The sequence below is a fragment of the Pollicipes pollicipes genome, unplaced genomic scaffold (genome assembly GCF_011947565.3).
Source record: "Pollicipes pollicipes isolate AB1234 unplaced genomic scaffold, Ppol_2.1 Scaffold_3087;HRSCAF=3621_pilon_pilon_pilon, whole genome shotgun sequence".
NCBI classification, from domain to species: domain Eukaryota; kingdom Metazoa; phylum Arthropoda; class Thecostraca; order Pollicipedomorpha; family Pollicipedidae; genus Pollicipes; species Pollicipes pollicipes.
Genome location: NW_023596225.1, coordinates 1,874,815 through 1,889,816, shown reverse-complemented (window position 1 = coordinate 1,889,816; position 15,002 = coordinate 1,874,815). Strand labels below are relative to the sequence as shown.

At 53.6% G+C, this 15,002-nt stretch overlaps 2 protein-coding genes across 4 annotated transcripts in view; one reads left to right on the top strand and one right to left on the bottom strand.

Annotated features, from left to right (window-relative positions):
- LOC119114740 (obscurin) overlaps window positions 1–7,859 on the top strand; it is an 86,369-nt gene extending 78,510 nt beyond the window's left edge. For all 3 annotated transcript variants that reach the window (XM_037238757.1, XM_037238756.1, XM_037238758.1), the window contains 10 exons: window positions 726–881; window positions 1,778–1,923; window positions 3,032–3,196; window positions 3,530–3,713; window positions 4,422–4,589; window positions 5,260–5,374; window positions 5,801–5,981; window positions 6,431–6,656; window positions 7,100–7,205; window positions 7,601–7,859. In XM_037238757.1, coding sequence (XP_037094652.1) covers window positions 726–881; window positions 1,778–1,923; window positions 3,032–3,196; window positions 3,530–3,713; window positions 4,422–4,589; window positions 5,260–5,374; window positions 5,801–5,981; window positions 6,431–6,656; window positions 7,100–7,205; window positions 7,601–7,693 — 1,540 coding nt within the window. In that variant the 3' untranslated portion in view covers window positions 7,694–7,859. The remainder of the gene's footprint in view (window positions 1–725; window positions 882–1,777; window positions 1,924–3,031; window positions 3,197–3,529; window positions 3,714–4,421; window positions 4,590–5,259; window positions 5,375–5,800; window positions 5,982–6,430; window positions 6,657–7,099; window positions 7,206–7,600) is intronic.
- Window positions 7,860–8,234: 375 nt separating this feature from the next.
- Yeti (yeti) lies at window positions 8,235–14,042 on the bottom strand. The gene is made up of 7 exons (XM_037238759.1): window positions 13,941–14,042; window positions 11,914–12,001; window positions 11,386–11,509; window positions 10,866–11,014; window positions 10,052–10,244; window positions 9,285–9,533; window positions 8,235–8,677 (listed from the first exon to the last, which is right to left on the bottom strand). The coding sequence occupies exons 2-7, from the start codon at window positions 11,966–11,968 to the stop codon at window positions 8,584–8,586; spliced, it is 864 nt and encodes a 287-aa protein (XP_037094654.1). The 5' UTR covers window positions 11,969–12,001; window positions 13,941–14,042; the 3' UTR covers window positions 8,235–8,583.
- Between the last annotated feature and the right edge of the window lie 960 nt (window positions 14,043–15,002).

The window sequence follows — 15,002 nt, the reverse complement described above, 5'->3', positions numbered from 1 at the left end:
CTGATGTTGGATGCTTATAGCAATGAGCTAGGCGAATGTATCCCAGCCAGATCTGGAAAGTTGCAACAGATCTAGCACAGACATATGCCCATGCCGAGCGCTGAATGCTTTCTTTTCTCTATGCGGATGAGCACACACACCGTACACAATGCTCGAACATATGGCGAACATGCGCCTATAAAGATGTGCGGACGGAAGAGTGAATCGATATCTCCTGCTGAAAACTGATCGGGACACTTGAAGTTGATAGCCTATATTGTGCTGAAAGCAGTTTTAACATTGAACGCGAAACAGAAAAACCATCTAAAATCGAGCCGGGTTTTTCTGATCTCGTATATCATTGGTACATATGACTCCTCACGTGATACCTGCACCCCACGGCAACAACTTATGACCTAATGACCGTCTACCGCTAGGGCTGCTAAGTTCGCTATCCTCTATCGATGCAATGATATCACATCGACGAGGAGGGCCTCGCCTGCTCACTTTGTCACGACCGTAGGTGTTGAAACAAGGGGCCGAGCGTGCTGCGGCCACTCTTTAATTAAAGTGCAAACCGAACACCGGTGATGTATCGCAATACTCGATGTATTAAGCGGACTCCTACTCCTCCCACACCGCCATCCACATTTCTAACATTCCTGAACCCCCGCTCAAACCGAATGACCTTGTGACTCTACTACCCCTGATGATGAGTTCGTGAACCCACACCACTTTCGCGGCAGGAATGACGTGGTGATCGGCGAGACAAGGCGCATCAAGCTGCTGGAGGACAGCAAGGGGCGCTCTCTACTGAGGCTACAGCCTGCCAAGGACTTTGACCACGGCGTCTACAAAGTGATCGCCCGCAACATGGTCGGGCAGACCGTGGCGAAGTGCCGGTATGTGGGTGCTCTTACTAGGGTAGGTAATCTGAACATGCCCCTTCTTTGTAAGGGTAGGCCAACACTCTGTGACAATGACACACTGTGCCGTGAAATGAGATAGAGATTTTCCCCTACCCGGCCATGGGAAAACCATAGCCAGGTATCTCTGTGCCTTTTCTTTCCTTCTCCAAGCTGTGTGTTTGGCACTGAAGGCAAATAATTTCTTTACTTTGTATTTGATGTCCTTTTCTTGAAAGTTCAGAGTCCAGTTCACATAAAACGGAAATCAAATCATAATTAAATCGAATGATTTGGCTGCTCGGGGCACTAGCGTTTGCATATTATACTGTAGTGTTCATGGAAATGCAGTATCATGTCTTCAACATACATATTGTTTCCAAAATTGCTATCTCTATCACTTAAGCAGGCGGGGGTTACGACATCCATTTCGCGTGCTGCAATCTATAACGCTTCTAGACCATGTTCACCCAGGTAAACGTTGATTGTATGGTGTGTTGAGGCTTACAAATCGGAGGAGCACAGACTGACTGCAGCTTGTGAGAGATCGGCCGGCGGCTTGTGAGAATTTGACCAGCGGCTTGTCAAAGTTGGACCGGCGGTTTGTGAGAGCTCGGTCAGAGGCTTGTGAGAGTTCGACCAGCGGTTTGTGAGAGTTCGGCCAGCGGTTTATGAGAGCTCTGCCAGCGGTTTATGAGAGCTCTGCCAGCGGTTTGTGGGATCTCGGCCAGAGGCTTGTGAGAGTTCAACCAGCGGTTTGTGAGAGTTCGGCCGGCGGTTTATGAGAGCTCTGCCAGCGGTTTGTGGGATCTCGGCCAGAGGCTTGTGAGAGTTCAACCAGCGGCTTGTGAGAGTTCGGCCAGCGGCTGACACGGCGCTCCGCTTTCCCCCAGTCTGTACATGGGCTACGAGCCGGGATCGTGCGACCTGCCTGACGTGGTCGACTACTCGGACAAGGAGGTACTGCTCCGATGGAAGGTACCCGCTGACAACGGCCACGCGCCCATTCTGGGCTACGGCCTGCAGTGCAAGCAGCTCAGTAAGTTGCCGCGCGTGGGTGGTGCTGTCCGCGGGCATTATCTGCACTCAGGTGCATCATGACTTACTGACTGTTGTCCTTTAGCAAAGCTTGCGATCACATCTTGCGTGCATGGATCGAGAGGTTTAGAATATCTATGAAAATCTCATTTAGGATCTATATGGGTCTAGATTTATGATCAACCATCCAATTATGGGCCACGCTCTTGCAAGTCGTTCATCAAAAGGCGCCACAGTGACACAATTACGACATTGCGCTGCTAGCTCTTGTCCGTGCACTCAGACCCGCGCAGTGGGCCAGCTGTGGGGTCTGACCTGCGTCCGTTGCGCGGATCTGACCTGTGTCAGTTGCGCGAGTCTGACCTGTGTCCGTCGCGCGGGTCTGCCCCGTGTCCGCTGAGGAAGGTCTGACCTGTGTCAGTTGCGGAGGGTCTGAACTGTGCCAGTTGCGCGGGTCTGACCTCTGCCTGTCGGGCGGGTCTGACCTATGTCAGTTGCGGAGAGTCTGACCTATGTCAGTTGCGCGGATCTGACCTGTGTCAGTTGCGCGGGTCTGACCTCTGCCTGTCGCGCGGGTCTGACCTGTGTCAGTTGCGGAGGGTCTGACCTATGTCAGTTGCGCGGATCTGACCTTTGTCAGTTGTGTGGATCTGACCTTTGTCAGTTGCGCGGGTCTGACCTGTGCCTGTCGTGCAGTCTGCCCCGTGTCTGCTGCGGAGGGTCTGACCTGTGTCAGTTGCGCGGGTCTGACCTGTGTCAATTGCGCGGATCTGACCTTCGTCAGTTGCGCGGGTCTGATCTGTGCCTGTCGCGCGGGTCTGACCTGTGTCAGTTGCGGAGGGTCTGACCTGTGTCAGTTGCGCGAATCTGACCTTTGTCAGTTACACGGGTCTGACCTGTGCCTGTCGTGCGATCTGCCCCGTGTCTGCTGCGGAGGGTCTGACCTGTGTCAGTTGCGCGGATCTGACCTGTGTCAGCTGCGCGGATCTGACCTGTGTCAGTTGCGCGGATCTGACCTTTGTCAGTTACGCGGGTCTGACCTGTGCCTGTCGTGCGGTCTGCCCCGTGTCTGCTGCGGAGGGTCTGACGCCGCGCCGCCGCGCCGCCAGTCGAGCACCGCTGGACGGATGTGGCGGACAACATCGCCCACCAGTTCTTCTGCGTGCACGACCTCCAGCCCGAGTCCAACTACCACTTCCGACTGAGCGCGCGCAACAAGTTCGGCTGGGGCCCGCACAGCGTGCCCACTCCAACAGTCAGGACCCGCAAGGCAGGTGGGTCTGGCGGCCACGGCACGGCGCGTGACGGTGGCCACCATCGCCGTGTGTTTGCGCCTCATGTGATCGGAAGATGCTGACCGAGGCCTCCGCGAGCTCCTACACGGCAAAATGCAGGGAAACAAGCGGACTACGAACGGCTCTTGCGTTCTAGTGTATGTGTACTTCCACAGCGAGCTGAGAAGGTCACATTAAGCCTTTGGCGTCAGTGCTCCCCATATAGCCCCAGTGCTGAGTCCTGATGACCCGCCGCGGACATGGCCGGCAGCACAGCGGGGCCACACCTCTACCCTCCCCCCCCCCCCCCCCCCCCCCCCACGCCGGCCACAGGCTGGAGCCGGAGCGTGCAGTGCACCAAGGCGGAGAAGCTGCTGCAGCAGATGACAGAAGCTGGCAGGGAGCCGGATGACCTGGAGGCGCGGCCTGACCTGGACTACGAGGCCGAGGAGCACCCGGTGACCCTGACCGCGGGCTCGCCCGAGGAGACCTACTCGTTCCTGGCCGAGATTCACAGGTCGGTCTCGCCCTCCGCGTCAGCAGCTCGGCTCCCGCCACTCACATTCGACCCGTATTTGGATCGATTCCAGAACACGACAACATCCTAGCAGGCAGCACGAATGAATCGGAGCGGTCCCGCCGCATAGCCGCAGCTCCGGCACATAACGAGCCCCAGACCACGCAAGCCGGAACCATCGCGCCGCTCATGTCACTCTGAAGTACGTGACGTCACTGACGTCACGTCACTCTGACACGCATGACGTCACTGACGTCACGTCACTCTGACGCACGCCTTACGAACGCATTCAGCAATGGCTAGCTCCCCACTACTTCACTTACTCATTTTGGTAATACGGTGCCAGATTCACGGACAGGACAAAATCACCACGTGACTAAATTACATGCCACCGCACATCATAGGATGGGAATTTGAACCAACCCGACTAATGCCTATTTGATGGCGTCGTTCAGCCCCTACCTTCCGGCATATTGATATATATATATATATATATATATATATATATATATATATATATACCAATAATTTTAGACACAAGGACTGCCATTTCATAATGACAATAACCGGGGGTTCATCCCCTGTTTTGGTTGTATGAAGTCCAATCGCACAGCCTCACCCACAAAGATGCACCTGCCATCGGTGAACGTGCGGCAGCAGCACCGCTGCGCTGAGGCCGTAGCGTGACGGCCAGCGGTTCGGCCGCAGGGGGAGGTTCTCCCTGGCGGCCATGTGTGTCAACACCGAGACCAGCACCATCCGCACGGCCAAGCTGCTGGACGCCTCCGAGGAACACCAGGAGGCGGCCGCCGCCGAGTTTGAGGCGCTCCGTGCACTGCGCAGCGAGAGGATCGCCGCCCTGTACGACGCCTACAGGTCAGGGGCGCGTCGTATGGTTGCCCTGTACGACGCTTATAGGCCAGAGGCGCGTCATATGGTCACCCTGTACGACGCCTTTAGGTCAGAAGCGCACGGCATGACGACCCCGTGCGACGCCTCAAGGTCAGAGGCGCGGCGTATGGTCGCATCGCACGACCACTGTGGGTCACAGGTGTGCCATTTAGCCAGATGCGAACGCGAAATCAAGGCCTCTGTGTGTTATTCCAAATAGCCCCTATTCGCCAGCCATGTACTAACTTTGGGAGCTTTCACATTAAGCAAACGTGATACCTTGAGCGATTTGATCGGGCTGGCTACCACCGCTGCACCATCCGTGGGCGAAACTTACCTGATGTCAATGCGGAAAGTAGCGGTAGTAACTTGTACTCCGTGCAAAACAACCAACCATAGGAGCGATATTAAAATTCAAAAATGAAAGGTGTTTGGAAGAACGTGACGAAAAACTTTGGATGGACTTCTCCAATGTGTGAAAGGTCCATCCAAACACCATTACAGCTCAAAGCTCATAGCTGGCACTGCTCACAAACCGCCTTCTTCGTTCGAAATCCCTCCCAAAATTCTCACCCCTGCAAGTGCGCACAGCCGATCGGCCCGCGCTGCGTCGGCGGCGTCCGGACCATGGCTGAACTGCCGTCGCTCTGCGCAGAATGGACAACAAGTACGTGCTGGTGATGGAGAGCCTAGAGGGCCCGGACGTCCTCAACTACTTCCAGCAGCAGCACGAGTACACTGAGGAGATGGTCGCTGTCGTCATCAACCAGGCAAGGCGCATGAGTGGTCGGTACCGGCTCCGATGTGCGTGAAGCGGACACTTCCCTCGTGAGGGGCGCCACATTCCGCCGGTCCGGGAGCTTCCTTGTTCACCATTCGATCGTCGCAATGTGCGTTCGATTTGACGTACGACCCCTGGACATGATGAAGTGTCATTCGTCACGTCGCATTGCCATTTTCTTGCCGGTCTCACATCACCCCGAAGCTGTCACGTCACATGACGCTTCACGAATCTCACATCACACACCGTACGTCCCAACGCATCGCGCCGTACGCCAGTCTGTCACCACAGAGACGCGTCTGCTCTCTATACCCTTGCCCGGAGCATGACCGCCACCTGGCGACGCGGCGCGACGTCTGACCTCCCAGCCGCCGCCCGGACCGCCGCCGCGCTGACCGACGGCGCGGCCGGGCAGGTACTGGACGGCCTGCAGTACCTGCACTGGCGCGGCGTGGCGCACCTGGACCTGCAGCCCGACAACGTGGTGCTGGCATCGGAGCGGCGGCTGAGCGTCAAGCTGGTGGACCTGGGCTCGGCACAGCGCGTGACACGGCTCGGCCGTATGGTGCGCCGAGCCGGCCACCTCGAGTACACCGGTGAGGCCAGGGGCGGAGAGGCCGCTTCAGCGCACGGATGGCGATACCGGCTGTGGGACAGAGCGCAGCATTCGAGGCATCACCTCAAGGTGGGAGGCCCGACGCAGATCTTTAGATCAAGGCCAGGTCATGGTTACGCGGGTTTTCGTCCAGTGCGCGATCTAGACCACGCCTGTCCCTCTCTGCGCCTGCGCTGCCTGTCGGTGAGAGGGCCGGCTGGCCAGCGAGAGGGCCGAATCTCACCGTGAAAGGGCCGGATCTCACGGCGAGTGTCGGATCTCACGGTAAGAGGGCCGCATCTCACGGCGAGTGTCGGATCTCACGGTAAGAGGGCCGCATCTCACGGCGAGAGGGTCGAATCTCACGGTAAGAGGGCCGCATCTCACGGCGAGAGGGTCGAATCTCACGATGAGGGGGTCGGTTGTTGACGACGCCCACGCCCGCCGCAGCGCCTGAGCTGCTGGTCGACGAGCCGGCTTTCCCGATGACGGACGTCTGGTCGCTGGGCGTCATCACCTACCTGCTCCTGTCGGGCGTGTCGCCCTTCTGTGGCGAAACGGATGAGGAGACGCGCCAAAACATCCTTTACGTGCGCTTCCGCTTCGAGCATCTCCACAAGGAGATCACCAACGAAGCCACGCGCTTCATGATGATGCTCTTCAAGCGGGCGCCCAGGTACGTGCCTTGTGCGCAGTTTCGTGGCCAGGTGGAAGTTTTACAGCAGTGTTGAATGAAATGGGATGCTTCCGTTCGAAGTGTCCGGGTAACAATGTTTTATGCACAGTATGGGTATTACCAAATGGCTGGAGGGTACCACGGCATTTCACCCCCATTCCTTGGGCAGTACCATTATTATGTTCGCCAAGGTCTTCGCAAAGTTATACCTTTCTTCCTCGGCATGCTAAAAGTGAGCTGTTTCATGGCTAGAACCTGTACGTCTTTTCCAGCGCTGTTCTCATCCCTTGGCATGTACCACACAAGCTGTTCATTTATTGGCTTTTTATATTTACATCAAACACTTTATTTATTCATTAGAGTATGGAATAAGTTGTGCTACACATCGTTACTTTGCGCAGTGTACCGTACAAGCATATCATTGTTGATGGTGCGTGTTCCAGTAAGCGACCGACGTGCGACCAGTGCTTGGAGCACCGCTGGCTGATGTCGATCGAGTACATGCAGAAGAGCCGGGAGAGGGCCGTCTTCCTCGGCCACCGGCTCAAGGTCAGTGGCATTGCAGAGAGGCAGGGAGGAGGGAAGAAGGGGAGGCAGGGAGGGAGGCAGGGGGAGGGGCGGGAGGGGGCAGGACGGGAGGCAGGGTGTGAGGGGGAGTGAGGAGGGAGGGAGGGAGGGAGGAAAGAAGGGAGGGAGAGGGGCGGGAGGGGGCAGAAGGAGAGGCAGGATTTGGAAGGGAGGGAGGGAGAAGGGAGGGAAAAAGGGAGGGGGGAGGAGGGAGGGAGAGAAGGAAATATAGTGACGAGTTCGCGGGCAGCAGAAGAGAAAGTGAAAACAGGACGGGAGGTGAGAGAGGAGAGGATCGAGGCAGAGAAAGATGACGACTGAGGTTGATAGGGAAAGAGTGATTGCTTCCCAGGCTGACTCCCACACCTGTCACGTAGGACTACTCGGATCAGTACCACCGGGAGCGAGAGCGGCAGGCCACCCAGAGCACCGACCTGATCGCCGCCTTCTCAATGGACCTGCTGACCTGACCTGGCCTGGCGGGCCATGCCGAGGCCAGGGAGGCGCTCAGCCACTCTAGCCCCATCGGATGTGTGAGGTGTGAGTAGTTAGTTCGTTGTTCAGCCCGGTTTTGTAAGCACAGGACCAGGCCAGTTTGCATGTGTGCTGTAGTGTGGAATACAGTGTGCCCTTTCACTGCGTGTTGGTCGACATTGCCCCCACGAAACGAAAATGGCGTCAACACCAAGGTCATGGGTCGGCAGGTGTGCCGTCCCAAGCCATTGTAAAGGAACTCCCCTCGCAGAAGCGCCGCGAGGAGTGCAGTCGGGATGCTGATCATCCGTGCGTACCGGGCGCTCGTGCTCGCCACCCAGGCACCCACCTTTGCCCCGATACCAGTCGGGATGCTGATTACCCGTGCGTACCGGGCGCTCGTGCTTACCAACCAGGCGCCCACCTTTGCCCGATACCTGGCTGTTGTTGGTCACCCTGTGTTGCTGAATAGCGCTGAGTTGTCTAGAAACCTCACCCGGCGTGTGTTATGCTCCGAAGTTACAAATACAGCGTGCGGAGAGTGCGTGTCTGTATTGATCGCCTGTCCCGGCGGAGGCATCAGAGACGTCCCAGCCCCACCGGTGACGGGGCGCCGACCGCCATACACGAGACTCACGCTCCCAGGAGTAGTCCCTCGCCCCAGGCTGGCGGGCTCAGGTCATGGCCGCACGCCACGTGTGTAGCCTCGGTGTGACCGCTGGGTCCGCACGGCATCGACTGCTCGGTCCGAGCGGGGGCGGTCCGGAGGACGGGGCGGCAGACGCGCGCCTCGCCGATCCCACGCAGCCCGGGCGGCGGCGCGGTGATGGATGACGACACAGAGAGGACGGGGCCGGCCCGGTCGGCGCCGGGGCACGGCTGAGCCTCATCTCGGCGGTCGGTTCCGCTCCCGCGCGGACTTCTCCAGCTCGAACTGGCGCTGGTCAGCCCTCTGCAGAAACTCCTGCTTGTCCAGGAACCTGTAACGCAGCAGCGTCAGCGACGGGACGGGCGATGCCACTCCTGGAGCGAATGACCGTCGCCGCGCCGCATCACCTGTCGGCGGCTGGTGATGACATATGCAGGGTTCCGTCAGACCGGCACGCACCATGCCAGACCACCGGTGGGTGCTGCGGGACACCAGCATCCTCAGCACATACGCTCTTTTGCACACAGCAGGCAACACCGCGTACCAAACTGTCAGAGTTCGTCAGTGATGGAATGCGCTTGCCAACTGCTTTTCATCTCGCGGGTCCTTCGGTTGCCAGGTCTGAAGCGCTTCTAGACTTGACTGCAAATGTAGTTCATGACGTAGTTTTTTACGGCTGAGGACTGCTGGTCCGTCGGACAGATGTCCGTCGGACAGATGTTCGTCGGACAGATGATTTACATTCATGTACGACTGGCGATAAATAGTCGCTTACCTTCTCGGATATCTACCGAATTCTCCGATTTCACTGTCTGCACGTCTTGAGCGCACACAGCAGCGCAGCACCCAAAGCATGCTTCAGCCGTGTCACGAGACAAGAACACAAACGTCCATAGGAGGCCATCCACCCTGCATACAACAGCCAGATGGGTTCTCACGAGTTTTTGCTGCGTTTGTGCCGATCCAGCTCTTCCTCCAGATTCTCCTCCTTCTTGAAGCCGACCCAGTCCAGCCGGGACTTCTCCAGCACGCTCATCTTTGGCTTCTTGCCAAGGTTGTTCACCAGGCCGGCCAGGCCGCCTCGGCGTGACGGCACTGCCATCTGTGGACTTGGCTGTGAACTGCCGGTACCGCCCGTCGCCGCCCGCTTAGCCTCGCGGCTGCTAACGTCCACGTCCTTCGTGACGCTGCAACAACAAACAAACCGGGTGAAATCGCGCGCAACCACAACTCGGTTCGTCAATGTCCGAGCATGCCATGCCGTGAGATCTTCAACTTCCCTTGCAATCCCTGCAGCCTGAACGCATGCGAAGTTCAGCGTTGCGTGCGCTTGGAACACGGTATTATATCTATCATATACGGTGGGTATGGCATGCTCGTATCGGACCCGGGCACTATGACGTCCTCATTTGTAAAGATGAGTTTGTAGGACGCCACTACCAGTAGTCTTGTACGTTGCAGACGTGGTATTGCTGAATGCTACGAAATATAATGGCCGTTGTCTGCCTTAGACATTTCAAACAATCAGAAACGTCAGTGTGCGTGGAAACACTGTAACATTAAATTTGCGACGCTGCTCAACTGAAAATATCAGTGTGGCGTAGACACACTATGACATTAAGCTCGGCCACCATACACCAGCACACAAACGCCAAGCGCAACCGGCACGTAACCGCACGCAGCCCCAGCGACCTGGGGGACTCACGTGACCGCCTCGCCGGCGAAGTCGAACACCTTGGTGACGGTGACTTTGGCGGGCGGGGCCGGCTTCGAGGTGAGGGCCTCCGGGGCCGGCTTCGAGGCTGCCCCGCCGCCGGCCGCCGTCACGAGGCCGCCCAGACCGGCGCCGGCCGTCGGCTTCGGCCGGGGCTTCGGTCCGCTCACGTCCCGCATGAAGTCTGACGGCCCGCCACGAGTCAGCGCGGCGGAAGCCAGCGCCAGGTGGCAGCACAGTCACGCATGAAGTCTGACGGCCCGCCACGAGTCAGCGCGGCGGAAGCCGGCGCCAGGTGGCAGCACAGTCACGCATGAAGTCTGACGGCCCGCCACGAGTCAGCGCGGCGGAAGCCAGCGCCAGGTGGCAGCACAGTCCCGCAGAGAGTTTCCGTGTGAGAACACGACGTGGCATGTCATGAGTCGAGATTTTCCGTTTGGGAACACCACGTGGCATGTCATGAGTCGAGATTTTCCGTTTGGGAACACCACGTGGCATGTCATGAGTCGAGATTTTCCGTTTGGGAACACCACGTGGCATGTCATGAGTCGAGATTTTCCGTTTGGGAACACCACGTGGCATGTCATGAGTCGACCCCGGCAGGGCTGACGCCACTCCGAAGTACGACTCGCAAATGTATGCGTGGTGTGATGTAGCAGAAGCTGTATAACGGCTAGTCTGATGTACCTGAGTCCGCATCCGCAACCAATCAGAACTGTATTATACATGTCCAGATGTTGCATTAAACATACCAGTCAGCCATCCTTTCTGATGACAATAAACATTCAATGGCGAACCTACTCACCAGCAAACAGGTCATCCGCTTTTTTCTTCTCTTTCTCCTCTTGCTTTTGCAGTTTTTCGGCCTGTATGCTTTCCTCAAGTTCCGTTTTTGTGGTATGTGTCTCTGGGGTCGTGTCTTCTTCTCCCTCCAGTACCAAAGCCCTTTTCTTTCTGAAAACACAAACCCATCTACTGATGAGCCCAACCCAATGCCTGATGCTGTGGTCACCATACGTCCCCCCAGTGATCAAAAACGATTTCTGATGAACAACATGAAACCACGACCTCTTACAGGCTTGTGACAGATGGCCATGATATAACAGATATATGCATGGAAATTAACCATCCGAAATGTATCTCGAATACAATGACAATTTATCAGGTAATCATGACCATTGTTGTAATATCAGCTTCTTACATTTGGATATTGGTTATTCCAAATATATCATGAATACAACAAGCAACACAATTGCAGTCATTACAAGAGCAAGGGGCAAATGCCCATGTGCCAATTTCCAATGGAGCATCACACATACACATACCTGGGTCCCTTTGGCTGCCTTTTCTGCCTCTTGCCTTTTTGTGCTGATTTCCCAGCCTCTTTCAGAACAGCATCCAATTCTTCCGGATCCCCCTCGCCTTCCTCCTCACTGACATCAGACTCACCTGCAATAATTTATCATGTCAGGAAAGATGACATTATTTTCAGAGAGTTTGCCTTTAGCTAGTTTCTGCTCAGAGTTAACCATGCAGTGTTGCCATCTGAACCCTGTACAACACATGGGAAAAACTCAAGTACAGGGCTGACTTGAGCTTTGCATATGCAGCCTAACCAAAAACACATAACCACTCCTTGGTGGGAGAATAATGATTTAATCTGATCCTATCAATATTGGATCAAAATTACCAAATCAGTCATTATGCACAGGTCCAATCTTTCCATCTTGACTATTCTGGGTTTGATTTATGGCCTGTGGTATATACAAACCATCCCCTTTGCCAGCAGCACCAGGCATACCAGGTCAGAGGCTTGCCACAAAAATGAAAAGCACACCATCATGCATCATCACCTCCTGGCTTATAGTCTTCATCACTTGAGTCTGAACCATATTCTTCATCATCCATTATTTATCTCAGCAGGTTTCAATTGCAGATGATCTGAAACAGACATACATGAAAAAGCATGCATGCATGGTCTATGTTAAATGTTTATGAAGCTTAGGTATGGTCTAGTTTAAAGAAGATAAATGGTAACTGCAAATTTCTCAAGCTTGTTACAGCTTTAGTCAATAAAACAGTTAAGCATTTTAAAACAAAAGTATGTGACATTGCACACAAAAATGCAAAACAGACATGGATAATGGCTACAGAATGTTGGCTTTATTGAACATATGTGGTACATGACATAAGCATGGCGACAATGGGTTTACTCAGGATAATTACACATACACAGGACACAGTCCTAGACAAAACACTGTTTACAATCACTCAGCACTGCAGCTATAAAACTTAAAATATCTGCAGCAAGCATTTGTGATTTGTGATAAGCAAGATAAGCATTTGTGATAAGATAAGTCAGATAAGTAACACATGACTATTCAATGTGTTGTTTACAGCATGCCCCCAAAACCTGCCAGAAAAGTGCTCTAATGCCTGCTCATTCAGAAGCAGTTGCTGCATAAACCTCAGTACATCATCTTCCGGTTTATTCAGATCAGACCTCTGGGAGGACTGAGCTCCAGAGAAAGCATTCATGTTATCAGTGGGGTGATGTGTGATTGTGATATGGTTGTTGGCATTTATGACTACACACTTTTTTGGGGAGAGGAATGAAACCGGCCTTGAAGGTGATGTGAAGATCATTTGCCTTGACTTCAGCCATTTGCTGCTAATCCTAGACTGAATTTCATCACACAAAAGCACAAAATAAAGGCCTTGGATTGTACCACAATGTGATTTTCAGTCACCAGACCACACCACAGGTGAGCCAAATCACTTTCCAGCCAGCATTTTGAGAACAATCAATCTACCAAGCCTACCAATATCATGCAAGGGCAATCACCAGTCTGTTACCAAGTGATAATGCTGACAGTGGTGTTCACAATGCAAAGTAGATATTTTAAGAAAAGACATCATTACTTCTGGCTTTGAAAAATAAGAGTTACAATCTGATAATCTTCAAAATTGAGGCACATCATAAAAATCTTGTTAATATATATGTATATCCAATCATATAAAAATAGCCTTTTTATCTCATGCCAACCTTAAGATCATATCCATCTGGATGTAACCAGGGCCATGGCCAGTGGCTAGTCTGCAAACAAATCCATTAATTGCTCCAGATCTTGCATATCACCAGTGAACTGGACAGGCAGTGGAGTGTGCGAAGCTCAGGCCAGACCCAATTGTACTCAATTCTCACAGGATTTGTTGTTGAAAAATATCAATTTAGTATTTTTGGGCAACATTACATTTGCAACATCAATATTTCTTGAAACATCTATGCTCTACAATTGGTGTCCAATGTGAGCCAAACTCTGAGTGTAAGGGTTAACTACGTGTGTGTGCTGAAACTTTCACCGTGCTACTACTATGCTAGGCTTGACCAACATCGGATGTATTTTTGCAGTCAGGGCCAGTGGCACACTATAGGAAGTGTTTCAGGACACAGAGATCTGATTAAGTGCTTCAACATGCAATGGGAATGTGAATGAATGAAGGTGGAAGTGTTTGGGTGCATCACAGCTCCCCTGAAAAGCAATACTGTTTGGTCTATCTAACGAGTTTTTGGGGGTGCACCAACATCAACATGGGTTCTCGAGCCTCTCTCTTTAAGAGAGGCCCCATTGCAGAGCCTTTATCACACGTGAAATCCACCATGTAACATCTAAAAAAATTTCGGCTCGCAAGAGTATGTCAGGCATGAACCACATCCAGTAAAATTTCGTGGGCTAATGCCGGGTCAGGCACGATGGTTTGACGGATCAAAAAGCTGTCTCCGGCCGGCATCCACTAACATTAGACATGAATGTGAGTCGACATCCCTAGATGATTCCCTGACCATCGGTGGGAAGTCCGCTCGTGAAACAATACTCACGGTCAAAAATGATGCTGACAACTAATGTATGAGCATGAACCCCACGTACGCTGCAAAACCCAACAAAACAAAGCAGGTGTAAGGTATAAGGTTTGCGGCACGATTCACTCCAGGACTGGTTCATCTGCGTCAAATTCGTTACAGCATCGCAACCAATTTGGAAGCAAAAAGAGCGAAGCATTACTTGATCAGCTTTATGCGAGGAGACTAACAACGGAGGTGCGGTGTATCACTTTATCAGTCGCGGTGATCGTGACTCGTAACATGCTACTTGTGGAGGTTCACGGTGCTTCTAGATGTTGGAACTCAGCGCCCACAGACGATTGCAACGTGGGGGACATGGGGGACGTGTCCCCCACAACTTTCGGAACGTTAGGGGACCTTTTCTCACCACCTCAGACAGATCCGATGTTGTCGGAAGCGTGTAAACGCATGTTGATAAACCGCGTAAGAGCACGAAATCTCACACCGAACGCTACATGTCTGACGCGATTGTTACAACGCCGAAGAACTAGCAAGCCGAACGCACTATGCGTTTAGCCCCCAATAAAAGCTCTTCGCACTGTAAACGTCAGAGTGCGCGCTCGCCACCTCGGCTGCTCAATGTCATTCCACGCTTCTCGGCAGTTATTCTGAAGGGGTGGAATGTTGTATGTCTTTGTAGGAGCCACGGCGACCAACACGTCGAGCTGCCCCCTTCCTCAGTGTTGTGTTGGCCTCAGACATGTGGAATTTGGCCGTAGTAATATATATGTTCCCTGAAATAATAGGAGCCCAAAACTTGGCAACCGTAAAAGAAGTAAGAGCGGCATGCATTCGTAATCGTCTTTACCATTAAAATACAACAGGACTTCCTGAGCCGTCATTTTTCGAAAAAGCCTGTTTTACTTTTTTGGTGAAACCAGGCACAAGCATCCCATTTCCGATAAACATAAACCTAAGCGCATCGTTGACTAGGTAATGTTGATTGTTGCGTTCTTCATACGGCCTTGTTTGCCCCAGATGTCAGGTGCTATCCTGTTCTTCGCAAGCTACTAGACAGGATTATGAATGCTCCACTCG